Raw genomic sequence first — 14,511 nt, 5'->3', positions numbered from 1 at the left:
TACCACGTGAGCCACACTGGTCCTTCATCAGACCAATTACACTCAACCCGATGACCTTTGTATTTGCTGTTCTCTCTCCCTGAAGTGCTCTTCTGACAGATATCCATCCCCATACCTCTTTTAGGTCTCACCTCATATGCCACCCAGTCAGACTTTCTCTGACCACCCTACTTAAAATAGCAACCATCCTCCTTCACTGCTTCATTTTTCTCCATGTCACTAATCAGCATCGGGTATATTCTGTGTGTTTACTTCTTTACTATCTTCTCTACCAAAGCTAAAAATCCACAGGAACCAAGATTTTAGTCTGTTTTCTTCACTATTTTATTCTCAAAGCCTTAAACAGTGCCTGGTAAACAGTAGCACACAAATACTTGTGAACAAATAATTTCTCTCATCAAATAAGCATATAGCAATAGTTCTATAGCTGTTCCCTGTTTTGACATTAAAAGCCAGACTTAGTGGCTCACACCTCTAATCCTAGCACTTTGGGAGGCCAAAGCGGGTGGATCACCTGAGGACAGGAGTTCGAGACCAGCCTGGCCAACACAGTGAAACCCCATCTCTACTAAAAATACAAAACTTAGCTGGGCATAGTGGTGCATACCTGTAATCCCAGCTACTCAGGAGGCTGAAGCAGGAGAATCACTTGAACCAGGGTGGCAGAGGTTGCAGCAGGCCAATATTGTGCCACTGCACTCCAGCCTGGGCGACACAGTGAGACCCAGTCTCCAAAGAAAAAAAAAAAGTTCACTTTATTTATTACTAAGTTCAAGTATGCACAATTGATGTATGTGTGCATAAAAATAAAGTGACTTTTATATTACATACAATTTAAAAGCAATGTTAAGTCAGATTTGTTAAATTGACCATTATAATATGATGGAACTATATGTTTAAAATTTAAAACTATTCTTACAGTGTACTTAATTATTAGACACCAAGCAACCAAGCTCTTCCTTATATTCAAATCAAATAGGTGAACTCAAAATTGACTTTTATCTTATCTACTGACAAGATTTGTGGGCTCAGGCTCTGTTGGCTTCAGAAAGAAAGAATTACAGGTTTGCTCTCAGCCAAATGACTCTATAATTGGTGTTGATTGCTTAATTCTGAACTACATCAGTAGCTAACCACTGATTATGAAATGCCCAGATTTGGTTTATTTACTTTACTGTTTACATACTGTAGAATAAACATTTGGGCAGAAATAGACACAAAGGACCTCAAGAAATTTTCAAAATATAGTACATCTGCCAGGCACAGTGGCTCAGGTCTGTAATCCCAGCACTCAGGGAGGCCAAGGCAGGTGGGGGTGAATCACTTGAGCCCAGGGGACACAGTAACACCTTGTATCAAAAAAAAAAAAAAAAAAAAAAAAGGAGAGGGAGAGTGAGAAAAAGAAAGAAAGAATAAATGACTACCAGAGCCACAGAAATTTAGCATGCTCCTGCTTCTTGAAAGTCTACTTAGAAAAATCCCAATTTATAATGGGTGTGTTCCGAAGATTCACTTGTAAGTCAACGATTTGAAATCCAGAAAGTTGTTCTCCCACAGGAACAACAGTAAGTACATTAGCTATGTTCCCGGCTTGTCCACAGCAGCTGATATCACATTAATTTATACTTCCTCTCAGAGCTGACTCATTTCCATTATTCTCTGGGACTCCCTTCTAAAATGTTTCCATCAAATTTTTCATTACTTAACTTTTGTGGCCTAACCGATATAAACAACGATCCTACTTGCTACACGTCACTATGAAAACAAACTAACGGCAGGGCAAGGCAAGAAAGGAAGAATAATTGAGATTACTTATAGCTCTAAAGAGGGATGGACCTCACTAGGTTGTTCATATTCACAGACAGCATATTAAAGTTACAAATCCTGAACCATCCAAAATGAATATACAAAAACTATTTCCATGTAAGAAAATCAGAGCAACTTGCACCTTAAAGGTTATGGATTGGCTAAAAGAGACCACACACTGGTTCACCTCCTTTAAATCCCCAATTATTTCACCAATGCTACAGAACTTAATAGAAGCCAGGTGATTACCCAGAGCCACAGAATAGGCACACAGGCAGCTTCTCTTTGCTTGGTCTTTCCTTTGCCCCTGTGTTCCACACACAGCACACAACGAAGGATTCTGACTGAGCTGAGAAATTCCTGCTATTTCACTGCCCCAACAGCTTAATTCACAGCCCTGAAATACTCACACCATTAACTCATGTGATTCCATTTAAAAGAATGGTTCACAAAACCTTTCCTCATTACTAAATGAAACTCAGCCATCACCGATAAAAGTCCACACCCTCACTTTGGATGAGAGGGTAAGGGTGGTGCCCAACTACTCCTCAAATTTCCCCCATCTCTTGTCCTTCACTGTCCCAAAGAGCCCAGCTCAAAACAGTTCAATCATGATAGTGAACTGAGATCTCATTTCTGAAATTCTGGGTGATTCCAAAACTGAGTTTGGTCTGAGAATCTTTGTCCCAAATCTATTTCCTCACAAAAAAAATTCCCTAAGGAAAGAGCATACCCCAAAACTTAAAATCTTTGCTCAAAGCACGCTCAATGTAAGTTCTCCATGTTTGTGGTTAATCAATGTGGCTAATACAACTAATAGCTGACCTACTGTAGTTTCTACTATGAATTCAGAATACATTTTCTCAAACTCCAACTACTTTATGCAAACATTTTTAAAGATTAACTGAGATAACATGTAAAGGTGCTTAAAATAGTGTCTCTGGCAGAGAATATGTTCCATAAAAGTGAGTGGGTTTTGTTTACCCAAAAGGTAAGTCGTCTGGGCACTGAATCTGATATGCAATTAGCAACATGAAATAACCTCTCTCTGACTGCTGTAGGTTAACATATCTAAGGAATTTAACTTATTTGCTATCTAATAATCAAAATGTATGCTACAACATAGCTTCAAGTTGCATTTCACTGCATCACTGTACTGTTTCTGTCCCATGGTTGCTCCACTTAATTCATCCCATACCACTTAAAAGGTAATTACATTTATCTGTGCATCTCACAAAATAGGAACATACTCTGTTGTCAGTACACTGACTTCACATTACGATCCTATTTTCTTCATATGGCCATTTAGGTAAAACTGGCTTATCCAACATCATCTCCTTCAGAACAACAAATTAATTATCTGCCTCATACCAAATACGATGGCCAAACTTCTACCTACTATCTATTGTTTGATAAGGCAATGCCAGTGTCAACCAAACCAATAATAGTCCTAAACGGCAGATGGAAATCTGTAACAAGGAATCCTGATACTCAATCTCTATGCACATCACTATATATCCTTAAGAAAAGGACTCCATGGTGTGCATACAAAGATTTCTTCATCACAGGCTGAAAAACAACCTAGAACAAATGCTCTGGAACCACATCCAGGGGAGGGGGATGCCTGGCCTAGCTCATCTAAAAAGTTCCTTCCAGTACTAAAATCCTAGGCTTTCCTGCTTCTATACAGTTGTTAAAATAAATGGCATACAGTTCCTCAGCAGTTGCTTCAAGTACTTTTTTTTCTGTTCTCTTTGAGACAAGGTCTCATTCTGTTACTAAGGTTGGAGTGCAGTGGGACAATCATAGCTCACTACAGCCTCAAACTCCTAGGCTCAAGTGATCCTCCCACCTCAGCCTCCAAGTAGCTAGGACTACAGGCACATGCCACCACACTCAACTTGTTTTTTTTTTTTTTTTTTTCTTTTTTGTAGAGTCTTGCTAAGTTGCCTTGGCTGGTCTTGAACTCCTGGCCTCAAGCAATTCTCTGCCTTGGTCTCCCCAAGTGCTGGGACTAAATCTAGGTGAGAGCCACTGTGCCTGGCCTCAAGTACATTTTTAGTCTAAGCCTGACAAAGTTTAAAAAAAAAAAAAAAAAAAATCCCCACATATAGAGGCATGTTTTAATAATATGTTCCAGGTTCTCTGCAATAAATAAACCAAATGAGGAAAATGTAATTCTTTTCTATTTGTGACCCCCAAAAAGATTTTTAAATTCACTAGCAAATAGACTTTAAATCAAGCTTGTCCAACCCATAGCCCGTGGGCTGTATGAGGCCCAGAACGGCTTTGAATATAGCCCAACACAAATTTGTAAACTTTCTTAAAACATTATGAGCTTTTTTGAGATTTTTTTGTTTTTGCTTCTGTTGGTTTTTTTGAGATGGAATCTCGCTCTGTCACCAGGCTGGAGAGCAGTGGCGTAATCTCAGCTCACTGCAACCTCCGCCTCCTGGGTTCAAGTGATTCTCCTGCCTCAGTCTCCCAAGTAGCTAGAACTACAGGCATGTGCCACCATGCCCAGCGAATTTTTCTATTTTTAGTAGAGACAGGGTTTCACCATGGTGGCCAAGATGGTCTCGATCTCCTGACCTTGTGATCTGCCGGCCTCGGCCTCCCAAAGTGCTGGCATTACAGACGTGAGCCAACGCGCCTGGTCGAGTTTTTTTTTTTTTTTAAGCTCATCAGTTATCCTTAGTGTTCGTGTATGTTATATGTGGCTCAAGACACATATAACACATACGTGGCTTCTTCCAGTATGGCCTACGGAAACCAAAAAATTGGACACCCCTGCTTTAAATCTTGATTAAATTCCCTAAATAGCCGACCATGGTGACTCACGCCTGCAATCCCAGCACTTTGGGAGACCAAGGCAGGGAGATTGCTTGAGGCCAGGAATTCGGACCAGCCTGGCCAACACGACGAAACCCCATCTCTACTAAAAAAATACAAAACTTAGGTGAGCATGGTGGCCCACACCTATAATCCCAGTTCCCTGGGAGGCTGAGGCACAAAAATTGCTTGAACCCAGGAAGTGGAAGTTGCAGTGAGCCAAGATCGCACCACTGCACTCCAGCCTGGACAACAGAGCACATATACACATATACACAGACATTTACTTATTAGTTCAGAAGATTAATAAAATTCAAGTATTTCCTGAATTTCTAATTAAGTGTGCAGATAACTCAACCCTCTCCCCTACAATTATATTTTGCTTTTAAAAAAGAGCCAATATTAAATACATTTGTGTGGAACTACACAAAGCCATACATTAAAATTATTTACATAATTGTTGATGGTGAACCTTATAAATGGGATTATACTTCTCTCCTACAAAATGAGGAGTGCTACTGCAAGTGCCTCAAAAAGGAAAAAGAGAAAAATTAAGTTTGAAAAACTTTCATGTCAATGATAAAGAAGTGTTTTATATAGTAACCAGCTAAAGAAAAAGTGACGTCAAGTTGACAATCCATACTAAAAACTTCTTTGCTTGTTTTATATATATCTCTACATACGTATCTCTATGTCTATATCTATATCTATCTATAGATATAAGTAGTTTATCTTGCTTTTGTTATTTTGGGAAAGAGGAACGTAAAAGAAAGGAGAAATAACTGGAATTTAGGTTATCTCCGAAGAAAGGAGGCTTTGCTTTAAGAAGACGGGGAATGTAATACTCTCTATTCGTCTAACCAATCAATAACCACACTTCGAATCTTTTTTTTTTTTGAGACGGAGTCTCGCTCTGTTGCACAGGTTGGAGTACAGTGGCGCCATCTTGGCTCACTGCAACCTCCTCCTCCTGGGCTCACGCCATTCTCCTGCCTCAGCCTCCCGAGCAGCTGGGACTACAGGCACCAGCCACCACACCCGGTTAATTTTTTTGTAGTTTTAGTAGAGACGGGGTTTCAACGTGTTCACCAGGATGGTCTAGATCTCCTGACCTCGTGATCTACCCACCTCGCCGTCCCAAAGTGCTGGGATTACAGGCATGAGCTACCGCGCCCAGCCTGAATCTTTCACTTGTCTTCCAATAGCCACGTAGATCTGTTCCTCAGTACTGCCTCTGATCCATTCTTCTCACCAATTTCCAAGTCACCTTACTAAAGCATGGCTCTGATCATGTTTTTAAACTCACTAACTAAAAATAGTCTAATGATCTTATAACTGTACTATTTTTGTCCCACCTATTTGTTCAGTTTTCTCTGTATACTTCCTTCTATTTCCTAGCCACTATCAACTCATTATTGGAGATACTTTGATCACATCCGGTATTCACACCTTTGCTCATGCACCGTACCATGTGCCCAGAATAGGTTACCCTGCTCCCATCTCTGCTTATTACTATGCCATGTTTTCCATAAGACTTTCCTCATATCCCTCCAACTAGACTAACTTCCCTCTTTCCTGACTTAAGGCATTCTTGATTATGTTTGTATTCTAGAACTTCTCGTACTTTGTCATATATTATAGTTAGCCATATACAGTTAAGTCTCACACCCCACTAGATTAAAGGCTTATCAGAAGGAATTGTCTAGAGCTCAGCTGTCATGACCTATCGTTAAACATATTCCCCCAATAACCTAGAAAGGAATTCTGCATGGTTTAGATAATATGTTTGATTGATTCACCTCATCTTCTATCTGTGAAGCATGCTTCCCACATTTTTCAATTCTCATTTGACAAAGAAGGCTGGCTTTAAAAAGAACAGCTCAGGCTATGTCCAAAAAGTCAAATGATTACTAACTTTAAAAACAGTATCCGGTATTTGTGAAAGAAGAATTTTACAATTCACCTAAGTACCAAATCTCCCAATAATATTACATCAGTCCTTAAAGGGTGGGTAACATTTAGAATAAGTAAACAGGGAGATTAAGGAAAGATGGTGAATACAGATGACCTAAGAGAAGAAACGACATGAACAAAAACAAAGAAAATAAGAGTTAGGCATTGAGAATGGTTTGGTTAGAGATGAGTAAGTGGACATTAAGTTCCTTTCAATATGCCCCCATAGTGCCTGCAGCTTAGCTGGCAATAAAAAAATGTTTAATGAATGAATGATAAAATAACATATTTTTAATGGGCTGAGGAAGAAATGGAAGACAGAAAAAGAAAGGTGTGTGATATTTCTTTCACTTTGCCCTCTGATAGTTACATCTTTTAAATGTATCCATTTTAATGAATGAATAAATTCATTTCCCTTGAAGTGGATCAAATACAAAATTAGACCCAAGTACACATTTAATAAATGCACACATGGACAGATTTAGTTGTCAAAAGAATGGCTCTAAAAGGAAGAATCTCTGTAAAGACCTAATTGGAATCAGAGCTGACGCTGAGATCACTGCGATACCAGCATGGCCCTAAGCCAAATCTCTTTTCTGGCTGACCATGCAGGCTGTGTCACTGGACATTAACTTCACACAACATGTAACAAGCCACCAAGTGTCTAGTTCTCTTGTGTCCGCCTAAGGCCAGAGCCTACCTTCCCTTACCGTAGTGCCAGCTTATCAACGTACTCAAATTTTATTACAACAAAGTCTTGGAAAGCAAATCTAAGGCGGCAAAAAAAAGTCATTTCTACTCTTCTTGTTAACATCTAGATCTTGTCATAATTTAGTAAACCAAACTTCTATAATCAATGACGTGGGTAAGACTCAGTGCCCCAGGCTGGCATTCTAAACCTCCTACAACTATGTCTGAGCTTCAATTCTGGTCTCGTGTTCCACTACTCCTCCACTACACCTCTGCCACTCAACTTCACTAAGTGTTCCTATACAAGATCCTCTAACACTCAGGATAATCTGTTTCTCTGACCTCTCACAGAATTCAGGCACACCACTCTCACATCTGGCATTTCCTCATTCTTATTATCTGTTTGTACAGCTCTAAGCCAGAAAATAGTGAAAACTTATTTTTATTTATGGGCAACCTAAAATTACAGAAAGATACAAGCTTTGAAATTGGTTTAGTCTAGATTTGAAACCCACATATGCTACTTCCTGGGTGTGTGGCCTTAGGTAGGTCGTGTAACTTTCTCAATCTCAGTTTCTTCTTTTGTAAATGCAATCTAGAACTAGAGCTGTGGTATGTAAAGCACCTAGCACTACACTAGGCCCACAGTAGGGACTTGTGTGGATGCCACTACTACCGTTCAACTTTGTCTCCCACTCCAACCCACTCCCCAGAGGTCTATCACAAGATCTTATGACTAAAAAATGGGAAAACTTCAGAGGACCGGAAGATTAAGGGGGGGATGGGATGAGAAAACTACAGAGAATAAAACTAGTCCCATAAATGTCATCGTAACTAGGCTTACAGCAAGTAAAATCTCTTGGGAGTGGGGAGAGGAGATATTTAGTTATGAATTTCTGTTATTGAAAATAAATGTGTATAAGAGGTCTTCATAAAGAAGTCAATTTTCATATATAATTGGTTGAGATCAAAGATGTCTTAAGTTACTATAGAAATGCCAGAACTGTTAAATGCTTTAAGTGAAAATGTTTCTTCACATCCTACCTTCAAATTGCCTCCTCAATGAAAAAGAAAATTATTTCAAAAGGTATCATGAAGAAACTCCATTAGCAAGGGGTTACGACAGAGATTTAACAATAAACACATATAATAAAACTCCTTTGTTACAGTGATTTTAGAATAAAACACAGCACAAACTATTATTACATATGGCCTTTAGAAAAATGCGGCTCCTACAGAGTGGTTGAAATTGAGCAGTAAGAAGTCACATTACAATGGACCTAAAGGCAGGAATAAATCTACAGCAAGTTTTGGAAAATCAAAATTAGCCATAATGTGCAAAAACAAAATGATGCCATCTGCCTATAGCAGCTATGGGAACGATACAGACTAATGAGTGCCTTATTTTTAACCTTCCTAAGGGTGAAAGTCAACAAGTGAAAGAACAGAGACAGAGGGGCAAAAGGTAAAATAGGTCTTTTAGAAATACATTTTCTAAATCTAAGGACATTCAGATACATCAACTCTCAACTTCTACTCCCTATCCTTTCTCACCTTTATACTTCTGTATGTTTTCTCTGGTTTGTCCAAGATTCTCAAATGCAAATTTCTGAATGCCAAATCCTACTTATCTGGACCCCTCAAATACAACCTCTTTCTTTACCACTATACATTCAATGAAAAGTCGTCCCTCTCCATTCATAATCTCCTAAGCATTTTCACTGATCCTGTCTTTTAGTATTTGCAGACTCTATCCTATATGGAAATACATTTGTTTCATACAGGTTCTCTCTCCCCTGCTGGATTATAAACTCCTTGTGGATACAATCTCCATATAAATCCCCAAAGGGCTGTGAAAATAGAGTAAATACTCAGTAAATGCCTGCCAAATCAAAGAGGAACAAAAAGTAGTTTTTCCAAAGTCTGAAATTATTTTCAGCATAATTTTATTATACCATAATTATATTACTGTTTCCATTTCTAAATAATCTTTAACAGCAGCAAATGGTTCATATCCTGCTAACAAGAGGTAATAAGATATTGTTTGCGGTTTTTTGTTTTGCTTGGAGATAGGTGATTAAAGTGTCAAGTTTTGTCTGCAGCTAAGTTTCTTCAACTTCAAGAATATGTCTACCATGCAAAGAATGCAAGCCACAGTCTGGTACATTTCGTATCATCCTTGGGGGATTTCCTACTCACTTGCGGTCTGCCACCTTCCCTGCACTGTCAGAAGACCAGAGGGGCATAGAGGTCAAGATTTGGAAACACGGGACTCCATCTTTACCCCACACCCAATGGTGTGGGACTCCATCTTCACCCCACACCCAATGGTGTGGGGGGAAAAGCAACCAAGGATAGGACTGTTCAATGTTGGAAAACAAATTTAGGAGAAATAATTAAATGAAACCTGAGTATTATAGTATGGTTAATAAGAAAATGTCCTTTTTTAAAAAGATGCATACTGAAGTATATGTTATGGTTTATGAGACTTGCTCTAAAACTTTCAAGAAAAAGTAGACAGAGTAAATCTTACAAAATATTAACTAGTATTAAATATAGGTGAAATGTAAATGGGAGTTCAGCACAATATCTAGAGTTTCATATATTTGACATTTTTCATAATAGAAGTTAAAAAGAGCAGGAAAAAAATTCTGAGTCTGTGAGATCTTAAGTCCAGTCCCAGGTAGGACACGCACCAGGTAGGACATGTAAGAGCAGAGATAAGTTACTAAACCTCTCCGAGTCATGTTCTTCATCCATTGAACGATGACAGTAATACGAGGCTCAGAATTCTCCAATAATTAAATTAGTGTGTAACATAATGAGGGCAATGACATCATATGTAACAATACAATAAATGTTAGCTATTATTACTATCCACATTCCTGCTGAAAGGTGGAATGACCTGATTAAAGAGTCTTTGTCACTATACACAGAACTTACTGAGGGGAGGGAAGTGTTTAACTGGAAGAAAAGATTGCTCACCTTTCTCAGTCTATTTCCCAAGAGATTACGGTAGCAGCTAAAAGCCAAAAATTGGAACAAAAGAAGGAAGCCAGAGTGCCACCTTCATTCGCAAGCGAAGGCAGAGTGTACATTCTGATAGCTACCACAAATCCCCATCCCACCACCACAAATAACTGCAGAGAAGAGAACAGGAAGCAATCAATTTCTGTAATAGCAATAACCAGATATATGTCATTAACAAAAAAAATCAGTTTTAACCACATGCAATACAGAATTAAAGTTAAGTGTTGTGCCCCCTTAAAGGCCAAAAGCAAGTTAAATACACTCTCCTGGAAGAAACAGCCAGTATTCCTATGGCAACTCCTCACAGGAAGTAAATGATTCCTGTTGAAAGACACAGACTAGACACAAATATATACACACTTGCTTCTATTTTAACCCATTCCTCCTTACTGCAGGAAATTTTGAAACCAAACAGGAAATCTTTCTAACTTTAATATGCAAATAGTATATCTGGTTTAATGCTCCCTTTGTGCTGAGAATATATTTTCCTATAAGCACACGGAAGACTTATTGACACCATGGCCTCACAAGTTCTTCTCATCCCCAAACTGACAACATTCAGATAAAAAGAACAAATAACTCCTTCATTAAAAACAGAAATGGCCTTAACGCATATACACAAATCAATGTCGGTGAAAGGAAAACTACTCAATAGGAGGTATAACAACAACAAAAATCACAGCTGCCTGGAGCACTGCTCTTGTAGCAATAGCAGAAATAGTGACAACATTAACAACAGTTTATACTTACTGAATTTTCTATGAGTCAAATGCTGTGCTAAGTGTTAACTCACGTAATCCTCACACTCAATGAAGTATTGTGACTCTTAATTCCCCACTTTGCAAATGAAGAAAATGAAATGTGGTGGTTTGCCAAAACAAAAGTCAAACAGTAAGTATCCAGGAGACAGAGAGGATTTTAACCCACACCTGACTCCAAAAGCCCATCCTATTAATTGCTGAACTACATTGCTTCTCTGGAATGGATCCTCACTCACACCTGCAATAAGCCTGGAATTTGGAACTCTGTTGTTACCAAGAGCAATTGGTGGCACTAACAATGAAAACCTAGATTCAACTTTCCACCACCCAATAAACAATTAAGTTATTTCTAGTCAGCATACTTTTAAGAAAGGAAAACTCTACTTTTTAAAAGAAATAATTCCACGCAAACTATTTGTTTTTCCCATGTTGTGAGATCAAATTCACCTTCTCCAGGAAACTGTTCAGAATGACATTCTCTGAGGGTTCCAGATAATTAAGTATTACTTAAGAATGAAAAATTTGTGACAATAGTGCGTAAGAGACACATCAGTAACTCAATTAAATGTCAAGTACCAACATAACATAAAAGACACATATTCTTAACTTTTGACTTTTTAAAATCTATGAAAAATTAGGTATTAAATCCAACCACAGAAAATAAGTATTGAACTTTTTAAAGCAATATTTTTGGATAAAGATATTCTTTTTGTGTGTTGGTGGTAGTGGGTGGTAGTGGTGTTTTTGTTTCTATTTTTGAAAAAGAGTCTCACTCTGTCACCCAGGCTGGAGTACAGTTGGCACAATCTCGGCTCACTGCAATCTCCGCCTCCTGAGTTTAAGCAATTCTCCTGCCTCAGTCTCCCAAGCAGCTGGGACTTCAGGCATGCACCACTACACCTGGCTAATTTTTGTATTTTTAGTAGAGATGGGGTTTCACCATGTTGGTCAGTCTGGTCTCGAACTCTTGACCTCGAGTGACCCACTTGCCTTGACCTCCGTGTTGGGATTACAGGTGTGAGCCACCATGCCTGGCCAAGATATTCTCTTATGGCCAGGCACCGCGGCTCATGCCAGTAATCACAGCACTTTGGGAGGCCAAGGTGGGAGGATTACTTGAGTCCAGGAGTTCAAGATCAGCCTAGGCAACATAGAGAAACTCTGTCTCTACAAAAAATTTAAAAATTAGCCAGGTGTGGGTGGTACACACCCAAAGTCCCAGCTACTTGGGAAACTGAGGTGGGAGGACTGCTTGAGCCCAGAGGTTCCAGATTGCAGTGAACCACGATCATGCCACTGTACTCCAACCTGAGTGACAGAGCAAGACCCTGTCTCAAAAAAAAAAAAGATAATCTCTTTAATGTTCTGAATACTTCCAAATGCCAAATTTCTTTTAAATCAATTAAATTTAATGATAAAAGGTCAACAGTCTTGATAGAGCAAACATACCACAGTTCAGTCACACAATACGTATTTGAGGTTTTCTCATGGAAACGTTTACAACACTAAAATAGTACCTTTTGATCCAAGCCTGTTAGAGCTGTGGGCAGTGCTAGAGTTCATTTCACTGCTGAAGTTACATTTTGCCACACAAAGTCTTCAACAAAGAGTGTATGGTTCTCACTTTTCTATAACCAAGATTTAAAGGAAACAAAACCTTGAAACTGTTAATATATTAAGTATTCTTTGCTGTTGCTATTCATAAAAATTGTGTCTGTTCTTCAAAACACAAAAACCTAAATATATTGATTCTAGGTCCTAAGTATTTATTCACTCTTCCATTTTAATAAAATAATCAGATACATAATTATAGAACCAATATGTATTTTGATATTAGAAATACTACGGTGGTGGGTAGAAAATATCATTTCCATTATTGTGTATATAAATTTATACTCTATTTTTCTTATTCCACTCAATAAAGGAAAAATTTCTGCACAATTACTTTCATGTTTCTATAGGCAATTCACTCTAGAATGGTTTTTCTTAAACCTTTGACTTTACTTCATGCTATTATCATAAATAACTATCATGTTTTTATTTGTACAAAAACATGAAATTCTTTAACTTTATAATATTATTAGCAGTATGTTAAGGTTCAACTTCATCAATTTTTTTTAATTTTTGCATTGGTATAAATATCTTTCCAACTATATGATGAATGTCTCCAGCAAAAGAAGTTATAACTTGCAACTTTCCACTGAAGCATATATCATACATAAGATATGAGTACATCCATTAGGATTCCATTTTTAACTCCAAATTAACAAATGAAGGAATACTGAATTGCAGGCAGCACAGTATAAATGTAAAGCCTCCAATTTCTTTAGGAAAAAAAAAAAAAAAAAAAAACCCTTTTATAGTCCAAAATGAAATTCAATACATCTGATGGGGACGCAGGGGTATTCATTTCAAAGTTTAGCATCAGTGGCAAGTTAAGGAAAAGATGTTGCACGCTGCAGGCCAAGTTTCCAAGTACCAACCTCTTCCTTACACACAAGTATCAATGAATTAAAGGTATAAACTACTAAGCAAAGTTTTAAAAGAAAATGTTTAAGTTCAGAAGAGGTTTTGTGTACCTTATTTTGTAAGAATATTTAAGCTCAGAGTTCTGAAAATGCAATATATTTTATCTGAAGTGTTCCCTCAAATTAGAGGATATATAACTAGCAAGTACTGACTTCTTATCAGCCCTCCCTCCTAAAGTAGGGGTGGCCATTATGCCTAACTCATAAACTGCAGAGTAGAGCAAAAGTAATATCCCCTCCATTGGCCTATCTCCCTTTGCCTTTTTCTGTGATGTGGACACGCAATGTGGCTCCAATGCTGGAATACAAGACAGAAGCTGCACATTGAGGATGAAAGAGCAACTAGACAGAAGGAGGCCAGATTCTTGACACCATGGTAAAACTACCATAATAGTCCTGGGCTTTTGCTCTCAGGATATTGAGAGAGACAGTGAGAAAGAGAGAGAGAAACTAGTATCCACTGCTGTTATTTTAGGTCTTGTACTATAACAGTCAAGCTGTATCCTAAAAATCCAGATTGCACAGCCTCAACACTTGCCACCAAAACATAAATCAAAAAACTTTTTCATCTTTATTGTCATATTTCCCATACTTAAATGTTCTTCCCTTCATTAACCACCGTGTTACGCCTTTCGTAATATTCACAGTATAGTGACTAACTATAGTATACTAACTAGTATTTACTTAATATACTTATCCCTCAAGTATAGTTCACTATACTAGAATTTACTTGATTTACTTATTATACTTATCTCCCAAAAAATAAACTGTCTGAGGACAGGGACCATGTCTCTCTTCACAGCTGTATCCCCACCACCAGCACAGTGCCTACTGTATATCTGAAAAACAGAACAAATTACACAAATCCTTCAGCACTCCAGCCTTTGTTAATCTCTCTCTTTCCTAAACTC

The 14,511-nt window shown here is 38.2% G+C and overlaps 1 protein-coding gene across 5 annotated transcripts in view; it reads right to left on the bottom strand.

Moving 5' to 3' along the window:
• LOC105495270 (mediator complex subunit 13L) overlaps positions 1-14,511 on the bottom strand; it is a 317,806-nt gene that overhangs the window by 184,261 nt on the left and 119,034 nt on the right. Inside the window, exon 2 of one of the 5 annotated variants that reach the window (XM_071071010.1) lies at positions 12,590-14,439. The exons of 3 other annotated variants lie outside the window; for them this stretch is intronic. In XM_071071010.1, the coding sequence (XP_070927111.1) occupies positions 12,590-12,635 (46 nt within the window). In that variant the 5' untranslated portion in view covers positions 12,636-14,439. Of the gene's footprint in view, positions 1-11,061; positions 12,554-12,589; positions 14,440-14,511 lie in introns of those variants that run through there. One more of the 5 variants, XM_011764611.3, reaches the window with a different exon arrangement.

This window comes from Macaca nemestrina, chromosome 10 (assembly GCF_043159975.1).
Source record: "Macaca nemestrina isolate mMacNem1 chromosome 10, mMacNem.hap1, whole genome shotgun sequence".
NCBI classification, from domain to species: domain Eukaryota; kingdom Metazoa; phylum Chordata; class Mammalia; order Primates; family Cercopithecidae; genus Macaca; species Macaca nemestrina.
This window is presented reverse-complemented; position numbering and strand designations above follow the sequence as displayed.